This window comes from Protomyctophum bolini (genome assembly GCF_963924005.1).
Source record: "Protomyctophum bolini genome assembly, chromosome: 5".
Classification (NCBI taxonomy): Eukaryota; Metazoa; Chordata; class Actinopteri; order Myctophiformes; family Myctophidae; genus Protomyctophum; species Protomyctophum bolini.
In genome coordinates, this window is record NC_137866.1 from 37,970,137 (window position 1) to 37,984,817 (window position 14,681).

Sequence of the window (14,681 nt, forward strand, 5' to 3'; positions counted from 1 at the left end):
CCAATATTTATTATAGAATGAATAAGTGTGCATATAATATATTATCTTGGCGTTCGGCTCTGCTGCATTTTCTCCCTGCTCGGCACAATCAAACACCATCATTAAACATTAAGTGCAGGGAGATAGATATACAATAAAACCCCCATGGGGAACATAAATAACAGAGCCCATCGGTGGTGCTGAGGTGGTGGTGGGAGCAAACATCACAACAACCAGGAACCATAAGCAGAGGAAGGCAGGAAGAGCATGCAGTCTATTGAGCTTAAGTAGCCCGCCCAATTGCTCAGCTGACTGCCACATCAGCGAATGACATGTGGGTCCTGCACACACTGAATACGCCCACATAGTAATGCAGCATATTAACCCCTTGAGTATGTATGTATGCGCCCTTGAGCACGGCATGAAACCCCTCGAGTATATCTGACTGAACTAACTCTGCAAGCTACGTATCATTAATGTGCGTACGTGCGTGCGTGCGTGCGTATTTGTGTGCATTTTTGTTGTTTTGCGCAAGAGTTTTTGAAGTCCCCCCTCCCACCCCTTTTGAGGTGCTGTTGACTAAACAAAGCAATGAAATGATTTGTTCTTTTTTAAAGAGGGAAAACATGCACATCCCAGAGCCTTGTCGGTATGGGCGCTGGATCCAAAAATACCTAGTGACATAGAAACATAAAAGACTGCACACCAAATAGCTCCTTTTTAAAAGGATTTTTAATGTGCAAATTGGGTACCGTTTCGAGGCATGCAGCCACACAGTCTGAGGAATAACCTCTGTCTACAAATGTTGCCACTTCAAATTAACACAGCTTTTTAAGGAGAGCTATTTGGTGTGCAAATTCTTCTGTGTCTATAGCTTCATTTCAATGACAATTCAAGCACTTAGCTGACGCTCTCATCCAGCGCGACTTACACGTGTGAGATCAGAGTCAATGGAGTGAACTGTAGCCTAATAGTCACCAAAGAGAGACTAAATAGTCACATAAGAAGAGTGTGAAGAAAAAAATGTTAGTGCCTCAAATAAACTAGGACATCGGACATGCACGCACGTCGCACGCACTCATGCACACACACACACACACACACACACACACACACACACACACACACGCATACTCTCTCTCTCTCTCTCCCCTGGGATGAGAGATAGGGGATGAACTGATGGGGAAGTGATTTGTGAGAGTGCGACAGAGGACTGACAGCCCTGACAGACACATAGACAGTCTTAATACAGCTGAGAGGAACAGTGTGACATGTTTGAAGTCAGGAAATGAAGTTGATTTATGCAAGTGAGCGATTGAATCTGCACTGTGTGTGTGTGTGTGTGTGTGTGTGTGTGTGTGAGGGATGGGGGAGTGAGAGCGCAAAATAAATATAATGAATAGGTTGTCTGTGTGTGCGTGTGCATGTGCGTGCATGCATTGCGCTGTGTGAAAGCGTACATAGTGAAAGCATAAAGTGGTGTCACGTCATTTTTAACAGTAATCCAACATAATGGAGACACTCCAGCGTGACCTTTAGGGTGGCATTACTCTGGCGCTACAGTAACATACACCACATGTGATACATACCGCCTCCCTGGGACTTGTTTTGACTTTGATGTCAAGTTACATTTAATACACACTGTGGCCAAGTGACTCGCCTGCAGGCTGCAGCGTGCTCACCTCATTCATGACTGTACTATACAGTAAAGTAGAGGGGAGAGAGAGAGAGAGAGAGAGAGATGGGGGGAGAAAGAGGAGAATGAGGGGCAAGAGAGAAAGGAGTGGGGAGACATTGATGAATACTTTATTAGTCAACCATTTTAACAGCAGAACCTCCCCCTGAACGGGGGGAGATGTGAAGATAAAGAGTGAAAAATAAGACGCTTAAACACACACACCGTGCCATACGGCGATGGGCAGCCATCAGAGGACGTCCTTTCATTAGCTGGCTAATCTCCCCTTTCAAGCAGCAGCTAATAGCCACATCCCCGACAACAGGCTGCACACAATGGGAACGCTCTGCTAGTTTCATATCCAGCGGCGCTGAGCCTGACAGTGATTGAAATCAATAGGCATGTGACACCGTGCATCGCCAGGGAAGCTGTCATGCTCGTCAGCGTGTTCTCCTTTGTGCCGTCTCCTTGCCTCCGAACGCAGCGGGACAATGGGCGAGCGGAGTTGTCGGCCGTGTGATATTACTGTCCAGTATTGTGGCTAGCAGCTTGATATCGCAGCGGCTGTATGGCACTGTACTGTACCGCTGTAAAGATGCATCTACTGCAGTCTTTCTCTCAAATTGTGGTATATATATGTAGCCCCAGGTGTATGCAAAGGGAGAACATGAGAGAATCATAAAACATTTTATTGTTGTTGTTCATAAAACACAAACTTATGATGAGTCAACCTGATGATATTGAAAGCGAAAAACAAATACTATTGCAGCACGTTATGCTAGTTGGGTAAAGGGGGTATTTGGATTCAGGAGGTAGTGACACGAAACAAAGGTTTGAGAACCACTGACTCAATGTAATGTGTAAAGCCTTGTGGTGTGTATGGTGTGAACGGGTGGATTGCAAAGCACATTTGAGTGGCCAGGAGGAAGTGTGTACAAAGTACATCAATCCCTTTAACAAAGAGAGAGAGAGCCAGAAAGAGGAGACGAAAGTCAAACAGGCCATGCCTCTGGATGGAGGTTAGTAAAACCATGCTGAAAATAGCCGATGTACAGGACAAGCTCACAACAGGTCGCAATGCAACATGTTGTGAGCTTGAAAGATAAACAGAAGGGGGTGATATATAAATTAAACCGGCCATGCTTCTGGGAGTAAAGCCGGATTTACACGTACAGTATTCGTATGACCTGTATGATTCATATGTCTCCCACGGCGGAATTAGCAGATGAACGAGCTTACAAGGCGTCACGTCGCGACGTGTTCATCAGCTATTTTCAGCGCGGGACACCGCCGTATGACAGAGCATAACGACGGCATAACGACGAGACAAAAGTGAAACGGGTCGTGCCTCTGGAAAGAGGTTAGTCAGTTAAATTAGGTCTGTGTCATTAAGGTTGGGTGAAAAAGGCTGAACAAAAATACTCACTCACTTGTACAAAATCCCATCACTCTCTAGCTGAGAGTGGGGGGGGGCGGGAGCTGATCACCTCATTCCTCATCTAGTGGTGGGTGGGGCCCTATACTAATTACTAGTTGGGCACACCTGTGGCTGGCCGTGGCCTATATAGGCCCAGGTGGTAACCTCACAAACATTTTGACCTCTATCAGAGAAGTACTGTGACTGCAGTTGTGCCACCAGTCCATGCATTATGTAAGTTCTTTCTGTCGTTGTCCTTTTTGAGTATCATTTGTTTATGCCCAAGTTTGTACCTTTAGTTTGCACTACTGACTGTTATTTCTTTCTGCAGTTAAAAGCATCATACTTCCATGTCCATCTTTCAGCTCCCGCTCCACCCCACTCTTAGGGATTTAGTAGTGTTTGAACATTCAGTTCTGCAGGGCAGATACGTTGCCATGTGAGCGTGTAGGCTATAAGCCTGAGTGCTGCTGTATGCGTGCACCTTTGTCCGTTCCATGTGTGTGTACTGCAGTGGTGTTAAGTAACTAAAATACATTGACTCTTTTGAGGATTTGAGTACACTTTTGAGGATTTTCTTTACTTCACAACACGTCGCAATGCGACACGTTGTGAGCTTGTAGATCTGCTCATTTGGGAACTTGTGAGGTGGAACATTCTGCAAAAATAGTACTTTTACTTTCAGTACTTAATTATTTGAATATAGAATACTTTATTTGTAAATACTTTTGTAGGCCTACTTTTACATTTTGAATACTAGCACGTTTCCTTAGGAGTATTTCTACATGGTGGTGAACTGGTGATTGGTACTTTGAGTACATGTGAGTACTTCTTACCTCACTGGTGTGCTGTATGGGAGTCATCCATCACAGCAGAGTTCCAGCGACAGCGGCTGCATCCTTCCAGACTGATCTCATCCTGCATATGCTGCACGCCCCATAATATGCACCATGAAATAGCCCTCGCTATTACGTGTGTGTGTGTGTGTGTGTGTGTGTGTGTGTGGGGGGGGGGGGGGGGGTGCAAGACACAGACACGTACGTAACTGTGAGGGGTAATTCATTGCGTACGTGGGGTGCCGCACGCACGCACGTGCATCTAACTCTCCTGGCAAATTAAGAAGCTTTCCATCCTGGCCCGGAATCTAAGACCTCTGTTATTTATTTCCAATAAATCCCTCCTCTCTCTCTCTCTCTCTCTCTCTCTGGAACATGAAACAACCACTGTTATCTTAACCAATGTGTCTTTTTTTGTATCGATGGTAAAAGTACCATAAAATATTTTGGTATAGGAAATGAGTCGTTAACATTGACATCTTTCTTTTGTTGCGCTTTCGTTTGCGTTTGCCTCTTCATTTTCACCTTGACCCCCCCACCTCTCTCTCTCTTTCTCTTTCTCTCTCTCTCTCTCTCAACCCCCCTCTCTCTCTTAGATAAATGCCAGCTCCCAGCTGCTGTAGCAAATTGGCCAGGGATGAAAATGCCATATTTAATATAAATAAGTGACTCTCACTTACATCTCGCACACACACGCACTTGCACACACACACACACACACACACACACACACACACACGCACACACACACACACACACACACACACACACACACACACACACACACACACACACACCGTGTCGTTAAGACAAAGAGGTGTTTGGCCGAGCCTCTCTCCCATCTCCCATCCCATTATCTGCTTTCTAAAACTCAATAATTGAAGCGGTCCAGTGGAATACATCACCCAGGTCTTACTATCATCAGCTCCATTGACCACACTGTGCATGCCCTCCGTTGTGTTTGAACACATGGTCGCTGTATTACAGCCAGAACGCTTTGTCCACGTGCAAAGCGTAATGGCGGCCATGTTGCTGCTGCTCAGTGAGCAGTGAGAGGGCCCGGGTTTGTAATTATCTGACACCGTCTACTGTAATCACACTGTTGGATCTAATACAGTGCTCCCCAAATGGTGTGCAGGGAAACAAACAAGGTTTTGTCACAACCTAGCCTGGCTCAGCCTGTGTGGTTTCTGGTCTAGAGGGGCGGGTGGTTCAGCCTGTGTGGTTTCTGGTCTAGAGGGGCGGGTGGCCACTCTGTGTGGTTTCTGGTCTAGAGGGGCGGGTGGCCACTCTGTGTGGTTTCTGGTCTAGAGGGGTGGGTGGTTCAGCCTGTGTGGTTTCTGGTCTAGAGGGGTGGGTGGCCACTCTGTGTGGTTTCTGGTCTAGAGGGGTGGGTGGTTCAGCCTGTGTGGTTTCTGGTCTAGAGGGGTGGGTGGCTCAGCCTGTGTGGTTTCTGGTCTAGAGGGGTGGGTGGCTCAGCCTGTGTGGTTTCTGGCAGGTGCCAGCGAGTACATGGCAGGATCCTATTGGTGCCGGTGTGAGCACGCCCCCCCCTCCTTCCCTAACATCTTTTTACTCGCTCAGTTAACAATGGATAAACAAACACACAGTAAATCAACAGTCCTTATGGTCAATTTAATGCCCCGACTGCAAAAATCTATCTAATCAATCAAAGACCAAAATAACTCGCATCCCTTTCAAATCTTCACAGGATTTTGACTGTTTATGGAAAATAGCTATGGGTGAAATTGAGAGAGAGCAATACAAAAACAATGGGCCAATCGTTTTGGAGTTGAATGCGGCCCAAACCCCCTCGTGTGAAATCGAAGCTTCCTCTTGTGAGGTTCAAACGGAAAGCTTGAATTGTTTAATTCTTTGCCTCTGGCGCTGTCAGTAATTCAGTCAGTCAGAGGTCGATGTACCAGCCAGAATCAAAAATATTAATATCACACATGGACACCTACGTTCAATTCCCAGCAGGACACAATCATTTGAGCAGGAGGACAAAATGCACATCTTTCCAAATGTTTAGTGACAAATAGGACAGTGCCTCCTATGGTGAACAGAGACACACCAGGTACATGGTAAGTGTTAACGCTAGGCCGCCGATTTATACTTCATCGCACAACATCGTTGTGGAACCAAAAAATAGCAGATCTGTAAGCTCAAAATGCGTTGCATAGTTCGACAGTATTCGGTCCACGACGCTGTACATGTATGTACAGTACATTTGCTATTAGTTAGTTGATTAACAGTAGACTAGAAATTTGAAATAGGAAGTTGTTGACTAATCAAGTGTTTCATTTAATCAACATATCTGTAAAAATAGTGTTTGCGACATGAAATCAAGATGCAGGGACAAGACCTTTCAGGTCGGTGAGGTAGAGAACTGAAGATTGTAATGTTTACAAGAGATGTGCTCATTATTTCAAGAAATAATTAATTTAGCATGGAACAATGCAATGCAATACTATCTGCAATCTGCATACAGAGATGGCATATAAACAGAAATGAACCTTTGGGTATGTACAGTAGGTCCAATTAGATGCTACTGCTGGATTTGAAAGTAAGAAAAAAGTAAGAAAAATGTTTATAATAATGGCATTTTCTTGATAGTTGCCATTTCTCTCTGGAGGATGCAAGAGAAAAGGAATTGCAATGATCAACGTTTCTCATGATGGGAAGAGAAATGGCGCGATGCAATTTAAATATGCGGAGAAAGTTTAATGCCATGTGTACATAAATGTAACACTCTGGATATGCATCTTAATGACGTGTAAATGGGGTCAGCTAGTTCCTCTGAATTGCTGAATTGCCTTCCAAATGGCATTGTGTTACTGCAAAATTTAATTATACGCATATTCAGCATCTGTAAAATCCTCAGGAATCAAGGTTTGTTTGTTACATAATTAAACAGGTACAAGAACTGCCGAAATGCAAATGATGTGAGGTTCTCAAAGTACTGTGTCACACAGCAACAATACTAATACTAAGAATAATGCTTATGGTTTGTTTATTGCTTTTTACCACCTTTTTACTCTCCAGTTTAGTTGCTAATTAATTCCTCCCCTCGTACATTTCTGTGAGTCACTGCTGTTGTATCGTACTTGCTCACGTGCCAGTGAGGAGCCCCCACCGGGAGGACATACGTCCTACTCCTCCCTCTGCCTGCTGACAGTTACCACCCCAGCCCAGCCCGTGTAGGAGTTGTGAGGTGCGACATACAACCAAATGGACCCTTATCCATTTGGTTCCATGTGTACACTCTCAGAGTTACACATTGTATAAATTAACTAAGGACTCTACACATTTTAGAACAACATTCAGCGTACTCTAAACCTGCTAAGGGATGTTTGGCTGCTTTGTGAGGCTGAATAATTCAGCATCACATTAGCGGTTTTCACAACAACAAAATAGACAAATCTACAAAAGGAACTCTCTCTGCTTGCTACTGTCCAGATGGTGGCTTTTGGGCTGCATTGACTAACAGAATATAAAGAGCTCCCTTTTCTGGATACTAGCCACGGTCGGGCCTTAATAAATTGGACAACATAACCATCTTTCATATTTAGGACACCGCGCCAGCACAAATACTGCATAGGATGACACTTTATTGTGGATAAAGTACAATTACTTTGACAATAGAATTTCTCTACATGCAGTGTTACTGTGATGGATAGAGGGAGGGACAGACAGACAGACAGACAGACAGACAGACAGACAGACAGACAGACAGACAGACAGACAGACAGACAGACAGGACATCTCTAAAGGGATTTATTTTGTTATTTTCCTCAGTGCAGCTCGATGACATCTTCCGACTGATATTAAACATTTGATTATGAATAAAAGCACCCATAATTATTTTCCCTTTGACTTAATCAAGGAGAGAGAGCTCTTTATTTACAAGTGGCTCGCAACCATCTGCAGTACTTGATTAACAATTTGACAACGTGCCAGGTTGTGCCCACAGCGTTGTTTTATTCACAAGTCACATTAAATGACTTCCACTGATGATTCCTAAAGTATAGCCAACAACTCAGAACGTGAAAATACATTCACAATGACTCCCAAAACATTCTGTGCCAGGGACCTGCATAAGAGAAGATGTGTCACAAATATTACAAATTTGTATCAACTTTTCAAAAAGGTGCAAAAAAATAGTAGTTCTGTACGTGGAAGGACCAGCCAGTTGAGGTGGATCCCAGGAGGATCCTAGGAGGATCTAAGGATGCCTCCTGGGCGCCTCCCCAGGGAGGTTTTCCAGGCACACCACCTGGGAAGTAGCCGGGGGTCCACCTATGCTTTCTATAGGCAGCTCCCGGCAGGATCCGCCGGGAGAACGCAGCTGCGCAACATGAGAGAGGAGTGTGTACGTGTTTGTGTCAATTTAACAATGGTGCAGCCGATCAGAAATTGGCAGAGAGTGATCGAATTGAAGTGGACTCGGTCCCAGACTTTTTTTTTCTCCCTTGAAATAAAAACGTCTAGGTTTCTATAACAACCTGATTACCGGGTGTGCCAAACTTTTCTCAGTTGTTCCCAATGTGATTTTTGACGTAGAATCTAATAATATAATAAATACATGTGTGGATAATATGTCAATAGGTTGACACCGTAATGTCTTTAGGGCACAAAATATTCACATTGTATCATATATATGTATGTCAAATGAGGTTTTAAGGTGAGATTAGTAGATCAATTATGCAAACGAGATCATTCTGTAAATGTATGAATTATTCTTTAGATGAACAACGCATCAAAGCAGATATTTGCCTAGATATGGTTCTGTGCAATACTTTGTGCAATATTAACCTGCATGTGCAATTTGTATAAACTAATTTGCATATTTGTTTAATTGAAAAACTAAACATATTGGATTAAAAAAACTAAAAAGCCATGGTACATATTTTAGTGAGGTAATATTCACTGTGTGCTAGCTTAGATGCTTCACCTGTGTATTTAAGGTAAACAAATTTTGCAGTGTAAGATTCTAGCATGTTTATTGTGGTTAATCAGTATATATTATGCATATGTAACATGCATATTCAGACTTAAAGCAATATGCAATTGTTAGTAAGTAAATGTTAGTCAGGCACAACATGAGAAAGTCTTAAGTCTTAGAAGTAATCTGAACAGTCTGATGTATCTGGATCACTGCCACTCACTCTCTGATGTGGTTTCTCACACACTCTTTTCCTGGGTACATTACTGTCCGCATGAAGAAGAACATGTTCTCAAGGTGTTGCAATGAGACTGGAACAATTCCCACTGAAGCCACCATTTTCTTGAAAGTTTTAACCTTTCCAACTTTGTAGGGATACGAGGTTGTGTCACATCCCGTAACCCTATGATACACCGGCAAGACATCACATACTTCTGTCCCATATGCTATATCAGTGGCGTGCACAGACATTTAGAGGGGCCGGTGCTCAAGTGAAAAAAAAAGGGCACATTTTGGGTCGGGAACCCATTTTGGTGCTTTAGCTATTGAAAAATAGCAGATCTACAAGCTCATAGCGCGCGCTACGAGCTTGTATAGGTCTGCTTTTTTTATTTTATCGAAGAACCACTGACATAGAAACATATAGCTTTAGATTGTGGGGGCCTAAATAATATAGTAGAAGCGTTTTTTATCAATATTTGATCAGTGTCACCATGGTCCACACACTACAAATTAAGAAGAATTTGTAGAGCACATTGCCAAAAGGGCAGGGGGTGCTCTAGCACCCCTAGTGTCTTTCTGTGCACGCCACTGATTATTGGCACGACAGTGTTATTGGCACACACACACACACACACACACACACACACACACACACAGTCACACACCACTACGGGTCTTCTGGGACCCACTCGGATATTTTTTACACATAATGACACACCACTACGGGTCTTCTGGGACCCACTAGGGTATTATTTTTTTACACACAATGACAGAACCGAGTTATAATTAATTATTCACCATTTTATTTGTTTTTATTGGGCTTCGTGGGTTTAGAGGACTGTTATCCTTTCAGTTGCTTTTCACTCTACGCATGGCTGCCAGTTCCCACCTGATGTTGTGTGGGAGTCCAGACTGCTCCAGACCGTACTGAATAACTGCTAGCTTACATAATGTCTTGAGGCTCGGACTGAAGTCTAAGACATACAGGTCACAAGGGTTGTTGGCTCCTCCCACGAGGATGATGCGATCTCCCACCATGCAACAGCACATCCTATACATCTGAGGCGGGCGTTTCCCCTTGGGCTCAACCTTCTTCCAGGAGAAGGTCTCTGGACTGAATTTCCACACATCATTTAGGTTTCCTTTCTTATCCATACCACCAATTATGTACAGCTCTCCATGGTAGGTAAAGGCTGAATGACCGTAGCGTCCTTCTGGATGAAGCTGTGTAGAAGGTGTGTCCAGCCAGTGGTTGGTCTCGGTGTCAAACACTCTGATGGTGTTGTAGTGACCCCACCCCCAGCCTCCAAATACAAACATCTTTGTCCCGATGATGGTAGCAGAGTGACGTTCTGTAACAAGAGGTGGAGTTCCTCTGGTGTTAATTAAAGTCCAGACCATTGTTGTCGTGTCCAACTTGTAGGTCTCATTATTCAGAATCCATTCAGTCCCGGTCCATCCTCCATGAATAAACATGACCTTCCCCAAAACACAGGCTGAGTGGTTCCTCCTTTTCTTTGGAACGGTTCCAGAAACCTGTGGTTTGAACCATCTGTGGGCGTCAACATCAAATGCATAAAGCACATTGCCGTTAGGATATCCTCCCCAGAGGTAGACAGTGTCTTCAATCAGCACAGCTGTGTGGCGCCAGCGCCTGTAGGTAAGCTCATGGTGAGGATCTCCTGTTCCAGGGGTCACTGGGGTCAACCTCCTCCAGCATAAAGACATAGTGTTGAAGACCTTAACTTCAATGGGATCTCTTCTCCTCTGGCTTCGGTCGACTCCAAAGCAGTAGATCTCGTGTCCGACCACCACAGCAGCCTGGTCCTCCCTATGTTCTCCTTCCAGATGTATCGTCCAGTGAAACATTTCACAGCAGCTCCACCGTCAATGAGTGTTGACAACTAGTTTACATATGAAATTGTTAGGATGAAGGCAGCTCGGTTTCCTCGTTGCAAGTCACTAACTGATGTTTAGAGTATCGGACAAGGCTTTATAAAGAACAATTACACCGTTGTGATGTCATTGCATGATTGCATCATAATGTAGGATGGCTAATATGGTCACGCAAGTTCCTACCCGGAAGGAGGAGTGAAATCGCCTGATGCCCTAACCCTAACTTAATGCAAGTGGATGGAAGGAGAACTCGGATGCCATCTCTATTCATATATACTCTAAGGGGCAGACGCATGTTGTCTCAGTAAGACAGCCCCTCCCCCCTCTCCACAAGGTGGGGCGAGTGCAGCAAAGCATCATGGTCATTGTAGTCTGGACTACAGTGAGTGGATTGTGGTGGAGGAGAATATTTTATAATATAGGTCTTCAACGGTTAAAAGAAAACCCGCTGGAAATCGCTGGCAACGGCAGCTAGAGACGATGTCTTACCCTGAGTTGAGTCTCAGAGAATAAAAAAATAAAAAAAATGCTGTGGCTATGCGCCCACTGTGCAAAAAGCATGGAATACGGATGTGTATATTACAGGAAAACTCCCGTTAAACTTTCCAACAAACTTCGGTAAACTCCCGAATTGTACCATCACACCTATATATTATACCGTATATTAACTGTATATGTACCATCACACCTGTATATTACCGTATATTAACTGTATATGTACCATCACACCTGTATATTACCGTATATTAACTGTATATGCTGCTAAACTTGAGGTTTACGGGCAAAAATGCAGTGCCCATAATTGCCCGTTAACTCCTCTTTTCACGCAGTGTCCGGTGCTCAAGTGAAAAAAAGGGCACCTTGTGCAGCACATTTTGGGGCGGGAACCCATTTTGGTGCTTTAGTTATTGAAAAATAGCAGATCTACAAGCTCATAGCGCGCTACGAGCTTGTATAGGTCTGCTATTTTTTTTTTTATTATCGAAGAACCACTGACATAGAAACCCATAGCTTTAGATTGTGGGGGCCTAAATAATATAGTAGAAGCGTTTTATCAAGAATTGATCAATGTCACCATGGTCCACACACTACAAATTATTTTTGTAAGAGCACATTGCCAAAAGCACCCCCTAGTGTCTATCTGTGCACGCCACTGTGCTATATATACAGTGCCTTCTTCTTTCGTGTGTCATCATCAGATGTCCAGCTCAGTAGCGCACAGCCACATCCTCGTCTCAGGTCCCACATGGAACAGACCTCCTAGGGTGGTTTATACAGGGGACAGACCTCCGAGGGTGGTTTATTCAGGGCACAGGCCTCCGAGGGTGTGAATAGATGTGAATAGTTTTTGCGTTAAAATACATAACTATGTTTTGTCTACCAGCTGCCAAATTATTCATACATTTATGTAGAATTACATTAGTAATGTATCTCAAAATATAACAATGTCCTGCATAAACTGATTCTACAAGGGAAAGTACCTTGATAAAACTGAGAAGTTTGCCAGTGGCCATTGGTTTCCAAAAATATTGTTATTAGATATAGATTATTGTAATGGCCATATTAGCTAATCAAATGGACAAATTACTGGTTATTGTTATATATTTACAGTATTAATATTTGTAAAAACAATTACTTGGAACATCAATACAAAGAAATATGACCATGTATTTGCGTTGAGTCATTATATATGCATACTTTATGCTAATTAATCACTATAAACATACCCAATGGTTACATTGCAAACATCCTTACACCTAAATGAGATAAAATATTCATTCACATACTGTAGCAGATAACCACCAAAACACAAGTTGTTTGACCTCTACTACTTATTTCTGCTCATTTATTCAAATATGCAAATTATCTCATTAACTATTCGCAATACAAAAATGTCCCAAGCAGAATTAGATTCTACGTCAATTAGGAACAACTGAGAAAAGTTTGGCACACCCGGTAATCAGGTTGTTATAGCTATTGCCCTGTCTATAACAGGCAGAGTTAACCCTCTGCTGGAACCTCCACAACCCCACTCTGGACGGACAGACAGGCAAGCAGTCAGCGTTAAACGCTCAAAACAAGTGTTGCGACTCAGCGGAAATATGAGTGCTGTGCATTAAATTCTGGTAGCTTTTCCTGCTGAGTCGTGAACCAACACTCGTCAACGCTACCCCGCAACGGTTTGATGTGCCATTGAGCATTTATATAGACGCTGATCATGTATTAGGAGTAATAAGTCATGGAAATGTCATAGTCGTAAATTAATATTGCATTTCATGTGTACACAGTTATCTGATCAGCACTTTTTACGTTTGTAACTCACTGTAAGTGATATTCCTTGGGTGAAAACAAAATACTTTCTTCTTAAAATGTTAAAGAATAATAACGTCTCTCCAGCTCTTTAGTAATCAGAAAATAAATGTCCATGTGGGACACTACTTTTCATCCAGTCAGGACAGAGAACCCCACAAAGAATAAAATGACAGCTTGTGTCCCATTTCCAATTTAGTCTATTCATTGTTTTGTTTAATGACTTCTAACTTAACTTTTTATTATGTGTACCACATTATTTCTTGTAACTCTGACAGTGTTAAATGGACCCTGTGGTATCTATATTTCATGATATTCATATATAAGCTATGTTCAAATGTCCGACTATACATTTGGTCACTGCTAAGGTGATGCTAAGTATAGGTCAATGTCTAGTCTGACTGACTGCAAGGTTCACGCATAGTCAAGTAATTTGGCCTGGCCAGGTGTGATAGGAAACTTAGCAACGAGAGGCCCTTGCAGACATCACTCTGTATGCATCTGCTATTTCTATGTTAAATCTCTATCACACCTAGAACTCAACTGTTTGATGTGAAACTGGATATAATGTCAATGTTGTAAAAGGTTTGAGGGTCTGATGGCAGGGGACCACTGAGCTGGTTAGTCTGTCCGCGTGCTCCCGTGGCACACACTGTGCCACGGTGAATCTCTGTCTGTCATGGCTTTTGTTGCAATAAATGGTCGACTCTACATCTTCAGTTCATCTCTCTGCTGGTTTTCTTCAACTGATCGTCCGGTGCTTTTTTGTCTACAGCCTGCAGTTGGCCCAAGCCTTTTTGTCTTAAAGTAGATTTAATTAGTCAGTGTAATGTGATGAAATTACACGACAACCCCTATATGTCTGTAACTCTGACAGTGTTAAATTGACCCCTACATGTCTTTAACTCTGACAGTGTTAAATGGACCCCTACATGTCTGTAACTCTGACAGTGTTATTGATTGATTGATTGAAATCTTTATTAACAGTTTGCAGAATTACAGTACATTTCAAGCACAAACTCAATACAAAGACTGTTAACTGTGAGTGGACGACCCAATTAAGCCTTACACTTGTTTACAACAGGGTCCACATTGTTCAATTCATCAAAACATTTAGAGACAAACAAATAGACACTTCTATGTAGTTAAAGAACAGAACAGGAATTCATCATATAGGAAGCGAAAAGGGAAAAAAAGTATATATACAGTGAGGGGAACAGGGGGATAAAAGAAAAGAAAACGAAAGACAGAGTGTAGGGCGCCTGCACACAACACCATGCGTTGATGCCATGTGTGCATATGTGCAGGCACCCAACACCACGTCCATACAAAAACATAGTACAATCCATAGTACAAAGACAGAGTGTAGGGCGCCTGCACACAACACCATGCGTTGATGCC

At 43.0% G+C, this 14,681-nt stretch overlaps 2 protein-coding genes across 3 annotated transcripts in view; one reads left to right on the forward strand and one right to left on the reverse strand.

Annotated features, from left to right (window-relative positions):
* The window catches only part of plxna1a (plexin A1a), a 331,250-nt gene that overhangs the window by 146,713 nt on the left and 169,856 nt on the right, over nt 1-14,681 (forward strand). The gene's annotated exons all lie outside the window — the stretch shown is intronic.
* On the reverse strand, nt 9,924-10,943 carry LOC308315995 (kelch domain-containing protein 3-like; the record flags this gene model as incomplete). Its single annotated transcript, XM_080764303.1, has 1 exon — nt 9,924-10,943. The coding sequence occupies one exon, from the start codon at nt 10,941-10,943 to the stop codon at nt 9,924-9,926; it is 1,020 nt and encodes a 339-aa protein (XP_080620429.1).